General features: G+C 39.4%; 1 protein-coding gene across 1 annotated transcript in view; it reads right to left on the bottom strand.

Annotated features, from left to right (window-relative positions):
• The window catches only part of RYK (receptor like tyrosine kinase), a 103,150-nt gene that overhangs the window by 51,022 nt on the left and 33,331 nt on the right, over positions 1–18,797 (bottom strand). Inside the window, exons 2-4 of the mRNA XM_049629799.1 lie at positions 16,377–16,498; positions 2,952–3,051; positions 657–791 (exon numbers count right to left, since the gene is read on the bottom strand). Of these exons, the coding sequence (XP_049485756.1) occupies positions 657–791; positions 2,952–3,051; positions 16,377–16,498 (357 nt within the window). The remainder of the gene's footprint in view (positions 1–656; positions 792–2,951; positions 3,052–16,376; positions 16,499–18,797) is intronic.

Raw genomic sequence — 18,797 nt, 5'->3', positions numbered from 1 at the left:
CAACTTAAATGGAATGGATTGGACAATCTTTCAGGAAAACTCTCAAATTCTTTCATCTATTGCCCATGGGAATTCTCATAGCCACTGTCATTTCTTGAGTAACAGATTATTCAAACCCAAAGCTATTAACATTTATTAAGTACCCATACACAGTATTCTAAGATTTAGGTTTGATTCAATTAACCAAAAAGAAAATAAATAAGAACAACTTCTGAAACAGGTTATCATGCCCATTTTACAACTGAAAAAACTGAGACCTAGGTTAAACAACTTGTCCAAATATCCTGCCAAGTCTATCCAGCCCCAGGACAACTGAGCCATAGTATTGTTATAAGACAAACACAGTTAACACTGAGTTACTCAGGGGCCCCTATCAGAATTACTTGACTTCTTTACCTCTTTAATACTATTTCACATTCTTAATGGAATTAGCAATTCTGATAAAAGATTTTGAGAAAGCAGGGCCTGAGTGAGATTCCTGGCAACAAGGTAGCTATCAGGCGATTTTCTCAGAATTTCATTTGTTAGTGCTTTTTCTTTTCTCATTTGCTACTATAATCAAGATTTGGTCACAAATCTAGAAAAAGATGACAAAATGTATTTTTGACCTTATCACATCTATATAAAACACATACTTTGGTGAACAAATTCCTTACTTTTGTAGCACATTTTCCTTCGTTTAAAATTTAAGACTGTAAAGTTTTTTGAAGAATTTACTGTCAAGTTGAGCTGCATTAGTATCATAACCTCAGAATCTACTTTGCCAGTACAGGAAAGCTCGACCCGAAACACTGTTTAAAAAACAAAAAAGAAAAAATATTTTAATTTTCTAAAAAATCAACATTAATACCTAGTATTTTACAGTTCTTTATTTTTGTTGCATAAAACTAAAAGAATATTTACATAATACTAAAATTTTCAGAGAACTTATCTTCAGACTACATACCTTTAGACATCATTTATTATAGATATAAAAGTTAAGCATTAAAGAACAAGCCAAGACATAAAAGAAGAGATTATTATCTTCAACTTTTTCTCATGATTTTTAATAGATTACTTTGTCTCATAAGTCCTCTCATTATAATATAGTAAAGCTACTGAATAAGGCAAACCATGCTACCTTACCAGTCACATCAGCAACGATAACAAAAATTACTTGACAAAAAGGAAACACAATTTATCACCAAAATGCAATTATGTATTGCTCTTAACGAAGATTAAATATAAACCCATAAACTGATAACCTGATAAATCAGTCAACTGTGAATTTAAAAAATACAAAGCTTTCAAAACAAAACCTTTCTTTTTTTAATGTGTTGTGTTTTTTTTTTTTTTTAATTTATTTCTGAGAGTAAGAGAGACAGAGCACGAGCAGGGAAGGGGCAGAGAGAGAGAGGGAGACACAGAATCTGAAATAGGCTCCAGCCTCTGAGCTGTCCGCACAGAGTCCCACACGGGGCTCGAACTCACAGACCACGACATCATGACCCAAGCCGAAGTCTGATGCTTAACCGTCTGAGCCACCCAAGCACCCCCCAAAAAACCTTTCTAAACAGAAACTGACTTTAATCAATTATTGTAGCAATGAGGTAACAGACTTCGGTGCACACCATTTTTTTCCAATCTTTCAGTTTAAGATTCTTTTCCTATAAATTTAGAGTATCATTCTTTTCTTCTTTTCAGAGAGAGAGAGGGAGAAAGCACACACTAAGCAGGGTAGAAGAAGAGGGAGAGAGAGAAAGGGAGAATCTCAAGCAGCCTCCACATTCAGCATGGAGCCCAATGCGGGGCTCAATCCCATGACCCTGGGATCATGACATGAGCTGAAATCAAGAGTTGAATGCTCAACTGACTGAGCCACCTAGGTGCCCCTACAATATCATTCTATCTGTATAAGCATATGAAAAATATGGGCATTTCTGAACTTCTTTACTGACCCATAAAAATGAGTAAGCCTCCCTATGCTTTCCTAAAGCTTAATGCATGTCACCAATAACAATGAGTGACTGCCAGAAAAAGTTCCACAATATTGTGGAAAGTACATGGCTTACCCTTTCAAATTTTAAGAAGTTCACTGTTCTTAAAATCTCATATCTTTAGGAGCTTTTCTCAAAAGGCTGACTCAATAGTAGTTAAACTGGTATATATATGACACTTAAATCATTTAGTCAGATTATGTGACTATCTTGTGCAGATGCTGTGCCAGGCACCAATGCTAGATGGCTGAAAAAGAGAGCTCCTGTCCTCAGGTTAACCACAGGCCAGCAGGGAGAGACAAGCACAAAGAATTACAAGATAATGTAATCAGTTCAAAAACATTTAAATTGCAAGATCCTGCAGGGTAGGAAGAACAAGATCCTGCAGGGTAGTATGAGTAGGAGTATATAAGCAGAAAAGAGGAAAAGGCAGTTCCAAATATACTGACGAGCACGTGCAAAGGCAAGGATGTCAAAACCGCATGTAGTATGGCACCACTGGAATGCTGGGGCAAATGCAGCAACACAGCTAGACAGTCAGGTAAGGGGACAGGATAAACATACAACACACTGGCTGGAGAGTCTGCAGTGGACTCAGCTGATGGGAGTAAGGGGCCCTGATGGGCTTGATGTCATTTGGTCAGATAGGAGTGTTCAGTGATCATCCAGGCCATGGTGTGGGAATTTGTCAAAAACGAACAAGACCAGACACAGAGATCCATGTGGAGGCCAGTGCCAGCAATGCAGAAAAAGGAGATAAGGAAGTGCTGAGTATAGACAGTTCTGGAAAGGATGGAAAAGAGGGAATGGTTTAAAACACAGTGCAAATAATCAGTATTTTCAAAAATTACTTTTCAAAGTACTTATACACCTATGCCTACCAAGTAGAATACACTATATGTCAATTGTTAAGCTGTTCTTTTTGGGATATGGGGGACACAATTGAAAACAGTATGTTCACTCTTTCAGACTCACCTGATAAAGTGCGTGGAACTTCCCCCTGAGCAGAAATGTTGACCTGGGGCATGTCCATAGCCACAAAATTGTCTACTTGGAATCCCAGCTTATATTCAACCTGTAAAATGTAGAAATAAAGAAACTGAATCTGTGGTAACAGAAAGGACACTAACAATTTGGCTTTACTGATTAACTCATTAACTAATAAATGCATGAGCATTTATTATTATGTACAAATCTAGCTCTAACAAAATCCAAATTGTCAGAAACAGTCCTAGGAGTTTTCAACTGGATAAAAACTCAACCCAGTAAAGCCACCCCTCTATTTCATGTCCAGAACAGTACCACCACTCTCCTATAAAATCTGCCAACTAGGATTCAGAAATCTTGCTGAAGACTACACTACCACTGACCGAAGAGCCCTGGAGAGACAGATACGAAAAGCCAAGTTGTTGAGATGTGTAATTTACAGACCACTGACTAGTCACCAATGTCTTCTCTAATTAATAAGTGCCAGGCTCTAAGGCTTTCCATGTAGCTGGTGGATGAAGGTCTACGCTATAGACCCACTCACTACACAAGATTACAAAGCACAGATTTCTCACAGAATATCTCTAGTCCAGCTTTCACCATGAAGAAAGTTTATGTTTGGACACCCATCTAATCTCTGAATCTATTTTTCAAGTGAGTCGGTATCCAGAAAGGAAAAGAGGTGACTATGAAGGCATCACTGGAACACCAATATTAACTATCGATACCTGGCCCACTTGGGGGCTTAACATAACCAGCCAGCCCCAATAATACAGCCCTACTGCTAGATTGATAGTCATGAAAGAAACAACTCAAACTGCAAAACAATAGCTGAAATTCAGAATAGCTGCCACCTTCAAGACCTTCAATGAGGCCTTATATTTCACATTACTCTTTGAACAGCCCACTGGGGTCTTGATAAGAACAGGTACTCCTCTCCCATTCACTGGTCACATGGGTAGTTTTGGTGGAGAGATAGAATAGGCAGAAGGCAAGGGACAGTGGATTGGGAAAAGAGTGATAGGAAAGAGGTTTATGAAACCATTCTTTAAGAAATTTAACTAGGAAAAATGGAACAAGGTTGGGAGTGGTGTGAGAAAGAGGTGACAGATTCTAAAGCTTTTCTTTCTTTTTTCAATGGGCAGTAGTAAAATGTGTTCATATGCTAATGAAAAAAGCCAACGAAATGGGACATAATAAAGATGAAAGGAAATAGGAAGAGAGTACCATCCTAGCTTTATAAGGAAAGGGATGGACCTGGACATTGGCTGGGGCAAAGGGTGTTTATCAAAGGATAAGAAGGGTTCAAGCCAATGGATTTAACTCTCACTGTGGGTGTCTTTTCACACTTTCATACTTGAATGTCCCTAAACACTGTAGGGGTATAAATCATATTATTACCTTACAGTTAAGATACACAGACAAACAACTGTTAAAGGCTGTATTTGGGAAGTACCATGTTCACAACAAAGAAAATGGTCTTGCTGCTGCCTGTCACTGACTTTGTGGTACCTCAGGCTAGTCAGTATTCACGCTTACCCTAGCACACCACATTTCTGTCACTGCCACCAGGGGGTGCTAGAGAGCTAGCTACACCGTTGTGTTTGGGCCAAGAAGGAGCAGACTTTCCAGCAACACTCGCTAACTATAACACTACAGAATGCATTGACTATATTCCTGTATCTATGCTGTCTTTGAATAGGACAATACATGAAGTGCAAGTGCACAAAAGAAATTAAGCATAATCAGTAAGAATTGGATAGGAACCATGAGACTGTGTGACCTTTAGGTATATTAACTTTCCTGAGTTTCAGTTTTTGTAAAATGAGGCTAACACATTATGAGGATCAAAGAGGATAATTAAGACAACACACCTGTCAGCTTGGCACAGGTCCCCTGACAAATGCATACCGCAGTGGCATCAGCTGTCATTCCAGAGTAGCTACCCCACTGCCCCATTGTGCTTCCCCTATAGGCACCAGCCTACTACTAACCCCAGAGATTGACACAAGTAAGCCTTCCAGTGCTCTGCCAAGAACTTGCTGCAGTCCTTCTGTTTTGTCCTCCATCTTGGGACCCCCACTATTCTAAACAGCCCCCTACACTCTCAGCCTTTTCATAAATGTCTTCTCCACCTTCTCCTACAACCTGGCTTTCCTCAGATCTCTTCTCCCTGCCTATCATTCAGTTCTTACAACACCTAACCCTTAGGGTCTAGACAATAGGGTCTGCATTCTTTTAGGGTCATTAGGTCCTTTCTAGACATGCTTCCCTCATGAGAAATCCCCTATACCCTGAAGCTCACAAATTCTACTCAAGATGGCTATTTCTCATGCCATAAACATCAACAACAGACAAAAACTTTGCAGAGGCCTTGGCCCTTGGCTCACTTTGTCTCCTGTCACCTTCCCGGGTGGGCTTCAATATTACAGTATTCAGTAAACCTACATGACAAAGAATTACTCCAGAACCAAAACAAACACAAAAATCCCACCCTATCAAAGACCCCATCACTACCTCTGATTCCTATAAAACCAGTTTCTTTGTCTCCATCACTGATTCAGCCAACACTTATGAAACACATGTGTAAGCCAATGGCGGTGTACAGAACTGGGCTACAGTGGACAATTCAGCTATTTCCCTTCTCTCTGATCCAGCCAGTGGCCTGGTTTCACTTTCCTACAGACTATGCCCCGAAGACTACAAGGTTACTGACATGATAACTGGTTCATTCCCCTCCATACTCTTAGAGGGCCGCACCAGCACCCTAACCACCTCTCACTCTCATGTTGCCCAGCACGGATGGAGGAAATCCATTCCTGGAGAAAAGGGTGCTGCTACACAAGAATGACCCCTAAGCTCAAGACAGACCCATAATCCTATCAGCAAGCCCTTCATCACAGCCTCTTCTCTCTCCCTAGTCTACTCACTCCAAATGTCACAGGACCTCACCACTTCACTACCTGCTGCCCTCCCCACTTCCTCACTCTCAATGTTCTTATCTCCTTTAGCTAGCACACAAGGACCCCCCCCTTCTTTATTTCTTTTCAGCACCAGAGAGATCTGTTAGAGTACTCAACCTCTGCCCTCCAGCCCCAAGGAAAGACATATTCTCCTCTCCAAATAATAAACACTCCTCTCCTAGTATATTAGGTTCTAACCCGTTTCATCACTGATGGGATCTTGTATCATCCACTGGTCTCTCACTCTCCTATAACTTCAACCTCTCCCATAGGTGCAATTACCTACTAGACATATATGTCTAATAATCTTATAGCTCTCAAATCTAACAGATTCAAAGCCAAATGTATGTTTCCCCACATTTGCTATCTCTTTTATTCTAGGTCTCAGTTATCGTAAGCAGAGACACAGCTAACCAGAGACCAGAACTTCTAAGAAAGCAGAGAGCAGCAAATGGGGTCACAGGCCCTAACGGCAATGTGGAGGGTAGGGGGCAAGACTAACACCTAAGTATCTCAAGGAAGTAAGAGGGAAGGGAAATGAGCTTGTGAGTGGAGCTAGGGAGAGGTGGCAAAGGGACTGGGTAGCAAGTTTAAGAAGGCTGACCTCTGGCCAGAACAGCAGCCTGGAGGAACAAGGAGTATGAGAGCACAGAAGCCTGCCGTTTGCTGGCCCCCTTTCTGAGGGACTATCTACATATGTGAGGCATTCACAGGGCGGTTCTCTTCTCCCTCTGAAATCCTTAGGATATTAATTTTTAAACTGCAGTTTCTGGGGTCAGAGAACTGTAAATTTTCTCTACTTTGCCATGTATCGATCTACATGGAATCTCACTTTCCAGTGATCCTTGAAGAAACAGATCCATTCTAAAGCTAACACTCATAAACTAGTGGAACAAAGAAAATGTGAACAGCAGTTGTTTATCAGAAAAAAGAGGGAGCCAAAATATTTCAGAAAAGAAGCTAGAGAAAATATAAATATTTGAATAAGCTAAAAAATAAACATTTTTGGTAATCTTCCCTTACTTGGAAACAAACGGCAATTGCCAATAGGCAGCTGATGAGTAAAGTCATTTCTTTCTGGAACACAGTACAGATTTAAAGTGAATACATTTGCCTACAGCTGGATAGCCTTTTAATTTCTCTGAATTGACCAGAAGTGCTCCTTTTTCATAGAAATCCCACTCTGCAGGGGATACTGCTGGCTCTCCCTTGGGCTGCTGCAGGAACTCTGGACAAGTTCCCTACAAAACCTCCTGACAATGATGAAGAATTCCTGAAACCTGAGAAGAGATACAGAGTGGATGTGAGTTGGAGGAATATTCTGCTACATTTTGGTATATTTTTGCCTTCCAACTCTCTAAAATACCTACAGACACTTAATAGATGCAATGGAATGCTTTTTTCCCCTAGATATCAGAGAATGTTCCAGAATACAGAAGAACCTAATTATTTGTTAAAACCACCTAGTAATCTTTGCATTTTTTTTTGATGACCACGTGGCCTTGTGAAAGAGAAGAAATTACCAGTGTTTTTATCCCACCTGGAAATGCAATTAACCAATGGTATTTAACAACCACTCACTAAAGCAATCTGACACAGATGTCAAGAATAAGATACAGCTTTAGCCTCTGAGAAGACCATAGTCTGTTTTGCAAGACAAAAGCCAAGTAAACACTGAAGAACAACACCATTAGCAAAAGCTCTGATGTGTGAAAACTAACGTTAAAGTATCTATGGTGTGAACGGACATATCAAGGAGAACCTTGAGATTTTTGGAAGTGAATATTTTACCTCCTGGCTCATCTTAAAAAGCAAGAACTGAGAAATTCTGATAAAGGGTTAGAGTGTAGGATCCACAGCCTTCCTCCAGAAAGTTCACGATCGCATCTCAGAGCCAACAAGATCAGGCGAAGAACCCTCTGTATCTCCCCAGGTGAAGAAGTCATGTCTCTCTTGCTCCCTTGTATGACTTTCCCACTTGAAGTCATCTCTACTTCCTGTGTCTTCTGCTTCCAATACTACCTTAAGCAAGTCTCCTTCCAAATCTAGGTCTTATTTTTTTTTTTCATAGTAAGTGATCAATAAACTAAAGTGCAACCATTTAATGTATTTTTTTAGTGATTTGAAGGAAAAAAGTTCAAGTCTATATGCAGGGACAGAGAACCTTTATCAGAATATGTTGTTCAGTGCTCTGCAAACTGCAGAAAGTACGCAGTGTATAACTTGTTAAAAAAAAAATATATATATATATACATACATATTCACACACACACATACATATACACTTGTGCTTATCCATGCACAGACTATCCTTAGAATAGAAGACAGGAATCAAGTAACAGTGGTTGCCAATGGAAGGGAAACTCGGTGGCTGGATTGTTTGGGGATGGTACTAGGAAGGTGTAGAGGACTTAATTTTCACTGTTTACCCCTTCCCTTATGCCTTTTGAATTCTGTACCATATACATAAATTGAATACTCAAAAGACCAAATTTTAAAATAAGCAAAGTTAAATTAATTACCAAAGAGATTATAACCTAAAACTGGAATTAGGAGTTGCATTGGTGGCCAAAGCCTGAAACTGAATACAAATATATTCCTTAGTTTTTTATTATAAAACGTTATAAGATAGAAGATGATTACTTTCCCCTAAATTCTAAACCGTGTTACACATGAACTTGTGAAATTAGTTTTGCTATATATTCAATCTTTGAATTTCATCTATTCCTCCAAATTTACAACTTTATTCACAGTGAAATATGTGAAAAGTCCCAGATGGACAACTAGTGTCAAGTATACCCAGCTATGTTTCACACTTCTAGAAACAGGAAATTCACCACTCCGAAAGCAGTACATTCTCTAAGTGCTCAGAAGATCCCCATTTGTTGAGCTGTGCCCTGTGGCTTCTATCTATGCATCTCTTCTGTAGTCAGTAAAAGAGCACCTGTAACCAAGCGTAAGTACCAAGTGCTATACAGGGAACACAGAGAAAGACGAAAAGGAGTTCCTCACTTTGAAGTGTTTTGCATCTAGGAGGGAGACAGAAAAGAAAATCAACCACCACAATACTGTTAGATTATGCTAAGGGTTATGAGGGAGGAAAGAGAAAGGTGCCGTGGGTACAGAAAGCACCTGACACAGTTGAAGGAAAGGTGACACCAGTTCTGAGATTTATGAGACGAACAGGAGATAGTGAGGTAAATAAAGAATGGAGAAAGGGAATTTCTTGCAATATAAACAGCAGCAACGTTACAGAGTCCAGGCCATTCAAAAAATTGCCAAACAAAATGGCACTAAATAACTAGCTGGAGAGGAAGGAGAAAAGAAAGGCAGGGACAAGATCATAAAGGCTTCCTAAAAAATCAGAACTTTATTCTGGTGGCAACTGGGAGCCCTAGAGTTGCTTCTGAGGGTGGGAGTAGGGGGTGAGGGTGGGGCAGGAGTGCAGCAACAAGTCAGTCCAGAGGCAAGGAAACTAGTTAGAAAACTATTTCCCATCTAGTTAAGAAAGAAAAAAGGCCCAAACTACAGATGAGGCATTAAGTCCAGAGAGAGGTAGGAGATGAATTTAAGGTATAATTATGAAAGACAATCAACTTGACCTGGCAGGTGCAGGAGAAGAAGTACTGGACCCCTTCTAGGCTTCTGTCCTAGATGTGTAAATAGGTGGCAATGCCCTCCAACAAGTCAGGGAACTTCTGCCCTCCCAGGAATATCATATCAGCAACAGTAGCCCAAATGTGCACTAATGATGGTATTTAAAACCTGCCACAGAAGTAGTTTAGAATTTATGAGTGAAGAATATGGAAGTACCATAAGAGCTATGCCAAGGCTCCTCCTGACCCAACATGTGCCCAGGCCAGTACTGTTTCAAATATATATATTCATCTGAACCCATACCTCTATCTACTCTCTTCCACTCCAACTTCCTTCTGCGACAGGCTTTAAAAGTCCTCAGACATCCACTATTAGCAATGTCAGATCCCTGAAACTCACTCCAGATAAAAAACATCTAATGTATGTGTATTTTTTAAAAAGAATGATTAAGAGAGTTTAATTCTCTTCACTTCTAACTGCCACATGGCACACTGCCAATTTTTATTTACAAGTCACTAACCATATACTTGCCCAGGTTAGATCATTATTTTTTCCTAAGTAGGCCCAGGAATAATCACACCCTATTCAACGGCAGTGGAGTACTAGAATAGATTCTCTACTATTTCATTCGATTTTTCGCTACTTTAAAATATATGTATTATTTGCTTTTATATTTACCAACATTAAAGGTAGGAAAAGTAACAAAGGATTTATTATCAATTTTTTGGAGAATATAAAAAGATTCTCTGCCTAAAAGATGTTCACAGAAACACTGGATCTCAGAGTTGCAAGGGAACTTAAAATTCAAGACCCACTGCTCCACAAATCCTTGAATTCCCTCTACAACACTCCCACGAAATAGTTACCCAGTATAGATCTGACCTCTTCCAGCGAGAGGAAACTTACTACTCATCAATAGCACTGGCTAAAAAGTGAAACCTAATTCTAAACACAGATGCAAATACTAGTAGTTTAAAGGGTAATGAGGAATGGAATTTTTTAAATATAATTTCACAAAATCTCCCCACAATTACTTACTCATCCCAAAGGAGAACACTTTGGTAGAGAAACCTAGTGAACTGAGTGATCAGAGATCACCAGTAATAGGACAAGATGACATCATGTGTCCTGTGAAGGACAGAATTTTTGTGGTGTTACTAGCAAAGACACGTTCCTGAATCTAATCATGAGGAAACCTCAGACAACTCAAATTGAAGGACATTCTACAAAATACTTGGCCTATTTATTTCAAAATCATCAAGGTCAAAGCACACAAAGAAAGGCCAAAGAATTGTTCCAGGTTAATAGAGGATTAAAGGTACCTTAATCAACTGCATGGATGATCCTGAATCAGGTGAAAAAAAGAGCTATAAAGAACATCATCATAATTGGTGAAATGTGAGTACTACAGATTAGATACTAGATAACAGTATTATATCCACATTTAGTTTCCTGATTTTGATCATTGTACTTAGGCTTTATAAAGAATGCCTTTATTCTCAGGCTCTTGGGTGGCTCAGTTGGTTGAGTGTCCAACTTCAGCTCAGGTCGTGCTCTCACGGATTATGAGTTCAAGCCCTGCATCAGGCTCTCTGCCGTCAGCGCAGAACCTGCTTCAGTTCCTCTGTCCCCCTCTCTCTCTCTGCACCTTACCCACTCTTTAAAAAAAAAAAAAAGAAGAATGCCCTTATTCTTAGAAAATATACATTGATGTATTCAAGGCTAAATGGGCAGGATGCTTGCAATTCACTTTCATATAGTTCAAGAAGAAAGGGTGTGTGCATGAGAGTGGAGGGAAAAAAACAATGAATGATAAAGTAAGCAAACCAGTAATAATCAGTGAATGTGGGTAAAGGATATATGAGAATTATTTGTACTATTCTTATAATTTTCCTTTATGTTTGAAATCATATCATAATTAAAAGTTACCCCCACCTCTAAATAATAAGGTCACATAATGTTATGTAAGAATACTGGAAAATGTGTTAGTCCAGTTTCCTTGAAGAGTCCAGATGCTTACTCACTGAAAATGACACAGCTCATATTAAAATATCTCAGGGTGGGGCACGTGGGTGGCTCAGCTGGTTAGGTGTCCAACTTCAGCTCAGGTCATGATCCCACAGTTCATGAGTTTGAGTCCTGTGTCAGGTTCTGTGCTGACAGAAGTCTGCTTTGGATTCTGTGTCTCCCTGCTTTGGATTCCGTGTCTCCCTCTTTCTCTGCCCCTTCCCCACTTGTGCTCTGTCTCTCTCTCTCTCTCTCTTTCAAAAATAAATAAACATTAAAAAAATTTTAATGTCTCAGGTAAACCTTTTCTGAATTATCTGTACCATTTATTTTGGCAGTTCAGCATATTCAGGTTACCATTTACTACATGTTCTTAATTGTTTTGCATGACTTCTCTCTCTTGACCTGTTTTTGCAGTTTTCACCCTAAAGAGACCTATCTACTGCTAAAAAAGCAGCCCATGTTTGGATACCCCAAGGCAACAGTGTTGGACAGTTGAGGTGCTCCAACAGGCACATATGTTTTACCCAGAATCCAAGCTAAGTCAACTTTAATCACATTACTTCAGTTTATATTTTAATGCCTGTATGTATATGTGTATATAATGTTTCTGTAACATGCTTGAGTATATATACAGCTGATCCTTGAACAATATGTGTTTGAACTGCACAAGCCCACTTATGTGGATTTTTTTTTTTTTAGGAGAGCACAAGTAGGGGAGAGGGGCAGAGAGAGAGACAGAATCCCCAAGCAGGCTCCACACTCAGCATGGAGCCCAATGTAGGGCTTAATCCCATGACTCGGGGATGATGACCTGAGACAAAATCAAGAGTGGGATATTCAAATGAATGAGCCACCCAGGCGTCCCACACAGATTTTTTTTTTTATAGTATAGTACTATAAATGGATTTTCTCTTCCTTATGATTATTTTTAACATTTTCTTTCTCTAGCTTACTTTTTGTAAGAATTACAGTATATAATATCTATAACATATGGGGCACCTGGATGGCTCAGTCAGTTAAGCAACCAATTTCGGCTCAGGTCATGATCTTGTGGTCTGTGGGTTCAAGCCCCACACCAGGCTCTATGCTGGCAGCTCAGACCCTGGAGCCTGTTTCATATTCTCTCTCTCTCTCTCTCTCTCTCTCTCTCTCTCTCTCTCTCTGCCCCTCCCCCACTCATGCTCTGTCTCTCTCAAAAATAAACATTTAAAAAATTTTTTTAAAATATCTATAACATTCAAAATATGTGACCATTAGTAGTTAAGTTTTGAAGCAATCAAAAGTTCTATGTGGATTTTCAACTGCAGGGGGAGCACATCAGTACCCTGTAACCCCCACATTATTCAAGGGTCAACTGTAATAATAATAGGAATATATGGATAGTTATATAATCATTTTTACTCACTGATTAGCAAACAACTATACTTAAAATATTTAGTGTTAAGGTGTGAACTGAAGAAATAAATAAACACCCCTATTCATTTGGTAAGGAACATTGGTTCATTGGTACCATCTTGGGAGAGGGAAGGAGAAATAATTTGGCAATGTTAATCAAAACTTTAAACACTCTGACCCTGCCATTTCACTACTTGGTGATAATTTACCATTCAAAAATTATGCCACAAGTGCACAAAAATTTTTGAACAAAGATGTTCTCAATGTATGCATGCACACACACACATACATATATATACACCCAAGTACACATTCACACACATATTTTTTCTATGTTTCTATATTCAACAATAACAAAGGTAGAAACAGTAACAAAAGATGAACTACCAATTGTTTTCACTATCTCTGTACTATGGATTTTGCCTGACAGATGAAGGGAAGGAAACTATCTCTAACACAGAAAGGAAGCATTGTTTGAAACAGTGAAATGCTATTAAAAATACATGTGTCAATGAGGCACTTAAGAAATAATCATACATTCGGGTGCCTGGGTGGCTCAGTTGGTTAAACATCTGACTCTTGATTTCAGCTCAGGTCATGATCTCAGTCATGAAATCGAGTCCCACACCAGGCTCTGTGCTGAGTGTGGAGCCTGCTTAAGATTCTCACTGTCTCAGGACCACCATGAGATACTACTTCATGCCCACTATGATGGATATAATCAAAAACCCAGAAAATAACAAGTGTTGGTGAGGATGTAGAGAAATTGGAACCCTTGTACTTTGATGACGGGAATGTAAAATAGTGCAGCCATTTTGGAAGAAATGGCAGTTTCTTAAGAAATTAAACACAATTTTACTACACAACCCAGCAATTTCCAACCTTGGTAAATACCCAAGAGAAATGAAAACATAAGCCTACACAAAGACTTGTATACAGATGATCACAGCAGCGTCATTCATAACTAGTCAAAAAGTAGACCCCCCCCCCCAAAAAAAAAACAACAGTAGAACAACCCAGATGTTCCTCAACTGGTAAATGGATAAACAAATTATGGTCTATCCATTAAAAAGAAATACTACTCGGGGCACCTGGGTGGCTCAGTTGGTTGAGCGTCCGACTTCGGCTCAGGAAATGATCTCGTGATCTGTGGGTTCGAGCCCCACGTCAGGCTCTGTGCTGACAGCTCAGGGCCTGGAGCCTGCTTCAGATTCTGTGTCTCCCTCTCTCTCTCTGCCCCTCCCCCGCTCATGCTCTGTCTCTGTCAAAAATAAGCATTAAAAAAAATTTTTTTAAAGAAATACTACTCAGTAATAAAAAGGAATGAAGTATTGATATCATGCTATAACGTGGACAAATTTTAGAAACATTTGCTAAGTGAAAGAAAACAGTCACAAAAGACCACACTTTCTATGACTCCAGTTATATGAAATGTCCAGAACAGGCAAATGCATAAGGACAGAGGTAGATGAGTAGTTGCCTGTGGTTGGGGGTAGGACTGAAGAGTGACTGCTAACAGGCACAAGGGACCCTATTGGAGTGATAGAAATGTTCAAAAATTGGATTGTGGTGATGGCTGCACAACTCTGGAAAACTCTGCACAAACTCAAAAAAATCATTGGACTATGTACTCAAAATGAGTGAATTTTATTATACGTAAATCACACCTCAGTAAAGCTGTTAAAAGTAACTAGAATCTGACCATACTATGTTCTTTGCCACTATATCCAGTGTATAGATAATTGTCAAAGTTGCCTTTTACCTTTTCTTTTTTGTACGTTGTTTTCCATTTTAGTGTTGAACAGCATTGTCACCAGAAATAAATAAGGAAAAGGAGATGAAAAATTTTAAAAATTTAAAAATATTCTCACTCAAAAATAAAAATAAACTAAAAAGAAATAATCATGCATCCATACAATATCATATTATAATAAGCCATTATACAGAATGAGTTAAATCTGTAAGTAGTGAAATGGAAAGATGCCAAAAGACAGTATTAGGTAAGGGGGAAAATACTGTACAACATAGGTGTCATAAATCCCCTTTTTGTTTAAAAAGGTAAAAAAAAAAGTGAGTTTGGCAGTGTGGGGGTGGCTCAGTGGGTTAAGCATCTGACTCTTGATTGGGCTCAGGTCATGATCTCACGGTTCATGGATTCGAACGCTACACTGGGTTCTGCACTGACAGCATGAGCCTGCTTAGGATTCTTTGTCTCCCTCTCTCTCTGCCCTTCCCCTGCTCACGTTCTCTTTCTCTCTCTCTTTCTCATTCTCTCTCTCAAAAATAAATAAACATTTTTAAAAAATGAGCTTGAAGTATACAAAACTATAAACAACAATAATTTCTGGGTATAGATCTACAAAGTCTTGATAGTTTTTTAAATAATTCTATTAATACTTGGTTTTCCTAGTACTCTTTATTGTTTTCTAAGTAGATAAAAAGATCTATATTAAAGTCACCAAATTTAAATGACTTGCAACAAATATCAGGACAAATATCACTTTGTAATACTTAAAAAAAAAACTCTGCTAGAGATTTTAGTAGCAAAACTATTTTTATTTCCCAAATAAAATCCTACTCAGTTCATATATAATGCTAATAAAGGAAATTAAAGTTGGTTGGAGGAGGTGGGCTCTTCCCTCAGCTTCCCACTTTTGACATATGAAAACTTTTCATGTTCGTGGAGCTCAATCAGAGAAAATGTGAAGAATTCAGCTACAAGTAAGCCAGGCAAGAGGTTCATTACAGTTAAAGGAGCTTGGCCACAGCACACGTGGGTGCCTGCATCTGCTGTACCCTACTTTTACCATTTCTCCATAAATGGCAGAACTATATCCATCACATCAAACACGCCTAAAACAACTTCCCCATCCTCCATTCCTATTGTTTCACAATAACAGCACAGTCAAGGGGAGCCTGGGTGGCTCAGTCAGTTAAGCAACTGACTCTGGCTCAGGTCATGATCTCACAGTTCATGGGTTCGAGCCCCGCATCAGTCTCTGTGCTGACAGCTCAGAGCCTGAGCCTGCTTCAGATTCTGTGTCTCCCTCTCTGTTCCTCCCCTGCTTGTTCTCTGTCTCTGTCTCTCAAAAACAAATAAACACTTAAAAAAATTAAAAAATAAAAAGATAACAGAACATCAGCAAGTTCAACTGTTCCCTCTTCACATTAGATCTGCATCCCTGCTTGAAAAGCCTGAAAGGACATAAATGTTCTGTCATAAGCCTGACATAAATGGTGGCTACCTTCATTTTATAGGGCTTGAGAAAGTCTAAAGGAATAGGCTAAAGACTTAAAATATAAATCTGAAAAGACTCAGTACTGCTACAGCCCACCACCTGCTAGCCCTTTTGTATAGATGGCAGTCCATCCCTCAGATATAGGCCTTGCATTGGCATCTGCGCCCGAGTGGTCCTGTCTTGACATCTTTGGTTGACTACTCTCTTACCTTGGACTTTGCATGCCAAGTGAAGTGCAGGAAATTTGTCTCACTGGGTACTAACAGGTTAAAGGATAAGGCGTAGTGACTAATAAGGTCATTTCTCACATAATAAAGTTCTGCATCAAGACCTAGAAAAAAAAATAGAGAAAAAAGAATTAAACACCTAAAATTACAGTCAAAATCATTAACCATTAGGATTTCAAATACTAATAAGAATGAAAATAATATGGATATACAAGTGTATATCATGAATGTCTCTCACATATGCTGTCTAATGAAGCAGGTAGGACAATGAGTTTCATCATCATCATCAATAAAGATGAAGATGGGACTAAAAACAATTAGGTAGCTATCCAGCTAAACACAGGTGTGTTAGATCCAGAACTCCGGAAGCCATTCTGTCTCCTGAGGACCAATGTGACACTCCTTTTGGACCCGATCCTTCTCAGAGTAATGCCTACACACAAGAGCTTCTTCTCTCTGCAAAACTGATGTGGATTTAGGAAGAGAGATTCAAAATGGAAAAGAGAAAGGTACGTAGGTGAAAACATTAGTTTGAGCCAAAGCCTCAAGACCCCAGCCAGAGATGGCCTCCACTTCCTCATCCGCACAACGTCCTGGCCGCTCTGACAGCATTTACCATCATACACTCACATTAGCTGCCACATCAACACATGTCCTCTCCCATACCTAGACTACAAGGTGAACACCGTATTTCTCCTCCTATTCTCAGAACAGTTCTCTGAACAAAGCAGATGCTCAGTAAATACTTGTTAAACAAGTTAGTTCTGCAGATAAAGCAGAAATAACCAAGATGCCTGAGAAATGCTGGAGAAGCAACTCCCAAATCTCACTCACTCCCATATTACCTTTTCCATCAGGGCCACATCTAACCTCCCAACATATACCCCATTCTCCAATTAGCATTTTTCTTTGAAATTGATTCAATTTTTTAAAACAAAAATTTTAAAGGAAAATTTAATCACTATCTTGAATGGAAAATTAGTAATTATTGTGAAAAAATACAAGGTAACAAAAAGAAATCACTGAAAAGGAAAACAAAACGGTATTACTAAATTCTAGCTAAATACTGTGCCTAACGAGGCAGTGAGTGAGCTTAAGTCCAGTTCACTATTTACAAAAAAGTAAGGAGGGAGGTTATCAGCAAGTGTTTGACAAAAGTAAAGAATCAAACAGATGCTTTCTCTCATGATAACCCAAAAGAACTGAATGAATAAAAGCAGGGTAACTCAATTGATTTATGGTTATTTAAATTTCGCCTAGGTGTCCCTCTAGTACCGCATGACATATATATTCCATATGCTAGAAGGAAAGGGTACAGGAGAGACCAATCAAAATGTAAATCTCATTTTTACTAAGTCTATACTGTGGGCCTAAAACCTTGATGCAGAGGTCAATATGGAGATCTCCACACCTTCTATGATATAGATACAGAAACCAATAACTCTGCTACAGGTATGTCTCCTGTAAAATTAGTTTTCTCATTTCTGAACTGAATCTAAAACAATCATTAATCCAGAAATGAGATTTGAAGCTTACATAGGGGAAAGGAGCACTGTCTGGGTAACACTGCTTTATTCAGTTATTCTGTAGAGATACCAAATGCAATGGGACAAAATTAGAGGTTTTCTGCAAAAGACCCTCACTGCTGGCAGGACAGGAACTGCCAGCAAACACTGGGAGGAGGAACTGGTGGTATTAGAGAAGGGGAAAAAGGAAGGTAAGAAGGTGAGAGAAAGGTTAAGGGGAAAATGCAACAAGAAAGCTGGGTACAAAGAAAACATCAGCAATCACAATAATTGTAAACGGCTTAAATGTGCTTGTTTTTAAAAAGGGGGGGATCGAGCCCCGTGTCGGGTTCTGTGCTAACAGCTCAGGGCCTGGAGCCTGCTTCGGATTCTGTGTCTCGCTCCCTCTCTGCTCCTCCCCTGTTCACACTCTGTCTCTCTCTCAAAAATAAATAAAGATTAAAAAAAAAAAATTTTTTTTAAGTCTATGTCTTATTCTAGTCTAGACTGATGCTGTTTACAAGAGGCACACCTGGAACGAAACTTTTAAAAATTAGAAAAACAGGGCACCTGGGTGGCTCAGTCAGTTAAGCATCCAACTTCAGCTCAGGTCATGATCTCAGGGTCTGTGAGTTTGAGACCCACGTCCGACTCTGTGCTGACAGCTCAGAGCCTGGATGGAGCCTGCTTTGGAATCTGTGTCTCCCTCTCTCTCTGCCCCTTCCCAACTCACACTCTGTCTCTCCCTCTCTCTCAAAAATAAATAAACATTAAAAAAAATATAGGGGTGCCTGGGTGGCTCAGTCAGTTAAGTGTCTTTGGCTCAGGTCATGATCTTGCAGTTCATGGGTTCGAGTCCTGCGTTGGGCTCTGTGCTGCCAGCCCAAAGCCTGGAGCC

The sequence above is a fragment of the Panthera uncia genome, chromosome C2, assembly GCF_023721935.1.
Source record: "Panthera uncia isolate 11264 chromosome C2, Puncia_PCG_1.0, whole genome shotgun sequence".
Classification (NCBI taxonomy): domain Eukaryota; kingdom Metazoa; phylum Chordata; class Mammalia; order Carnivora; family Felidae; genus Panthera; species Panthera uncia.
This window is presented reverse-complemented; position numbering and strand designations above follow the sequence as displayed.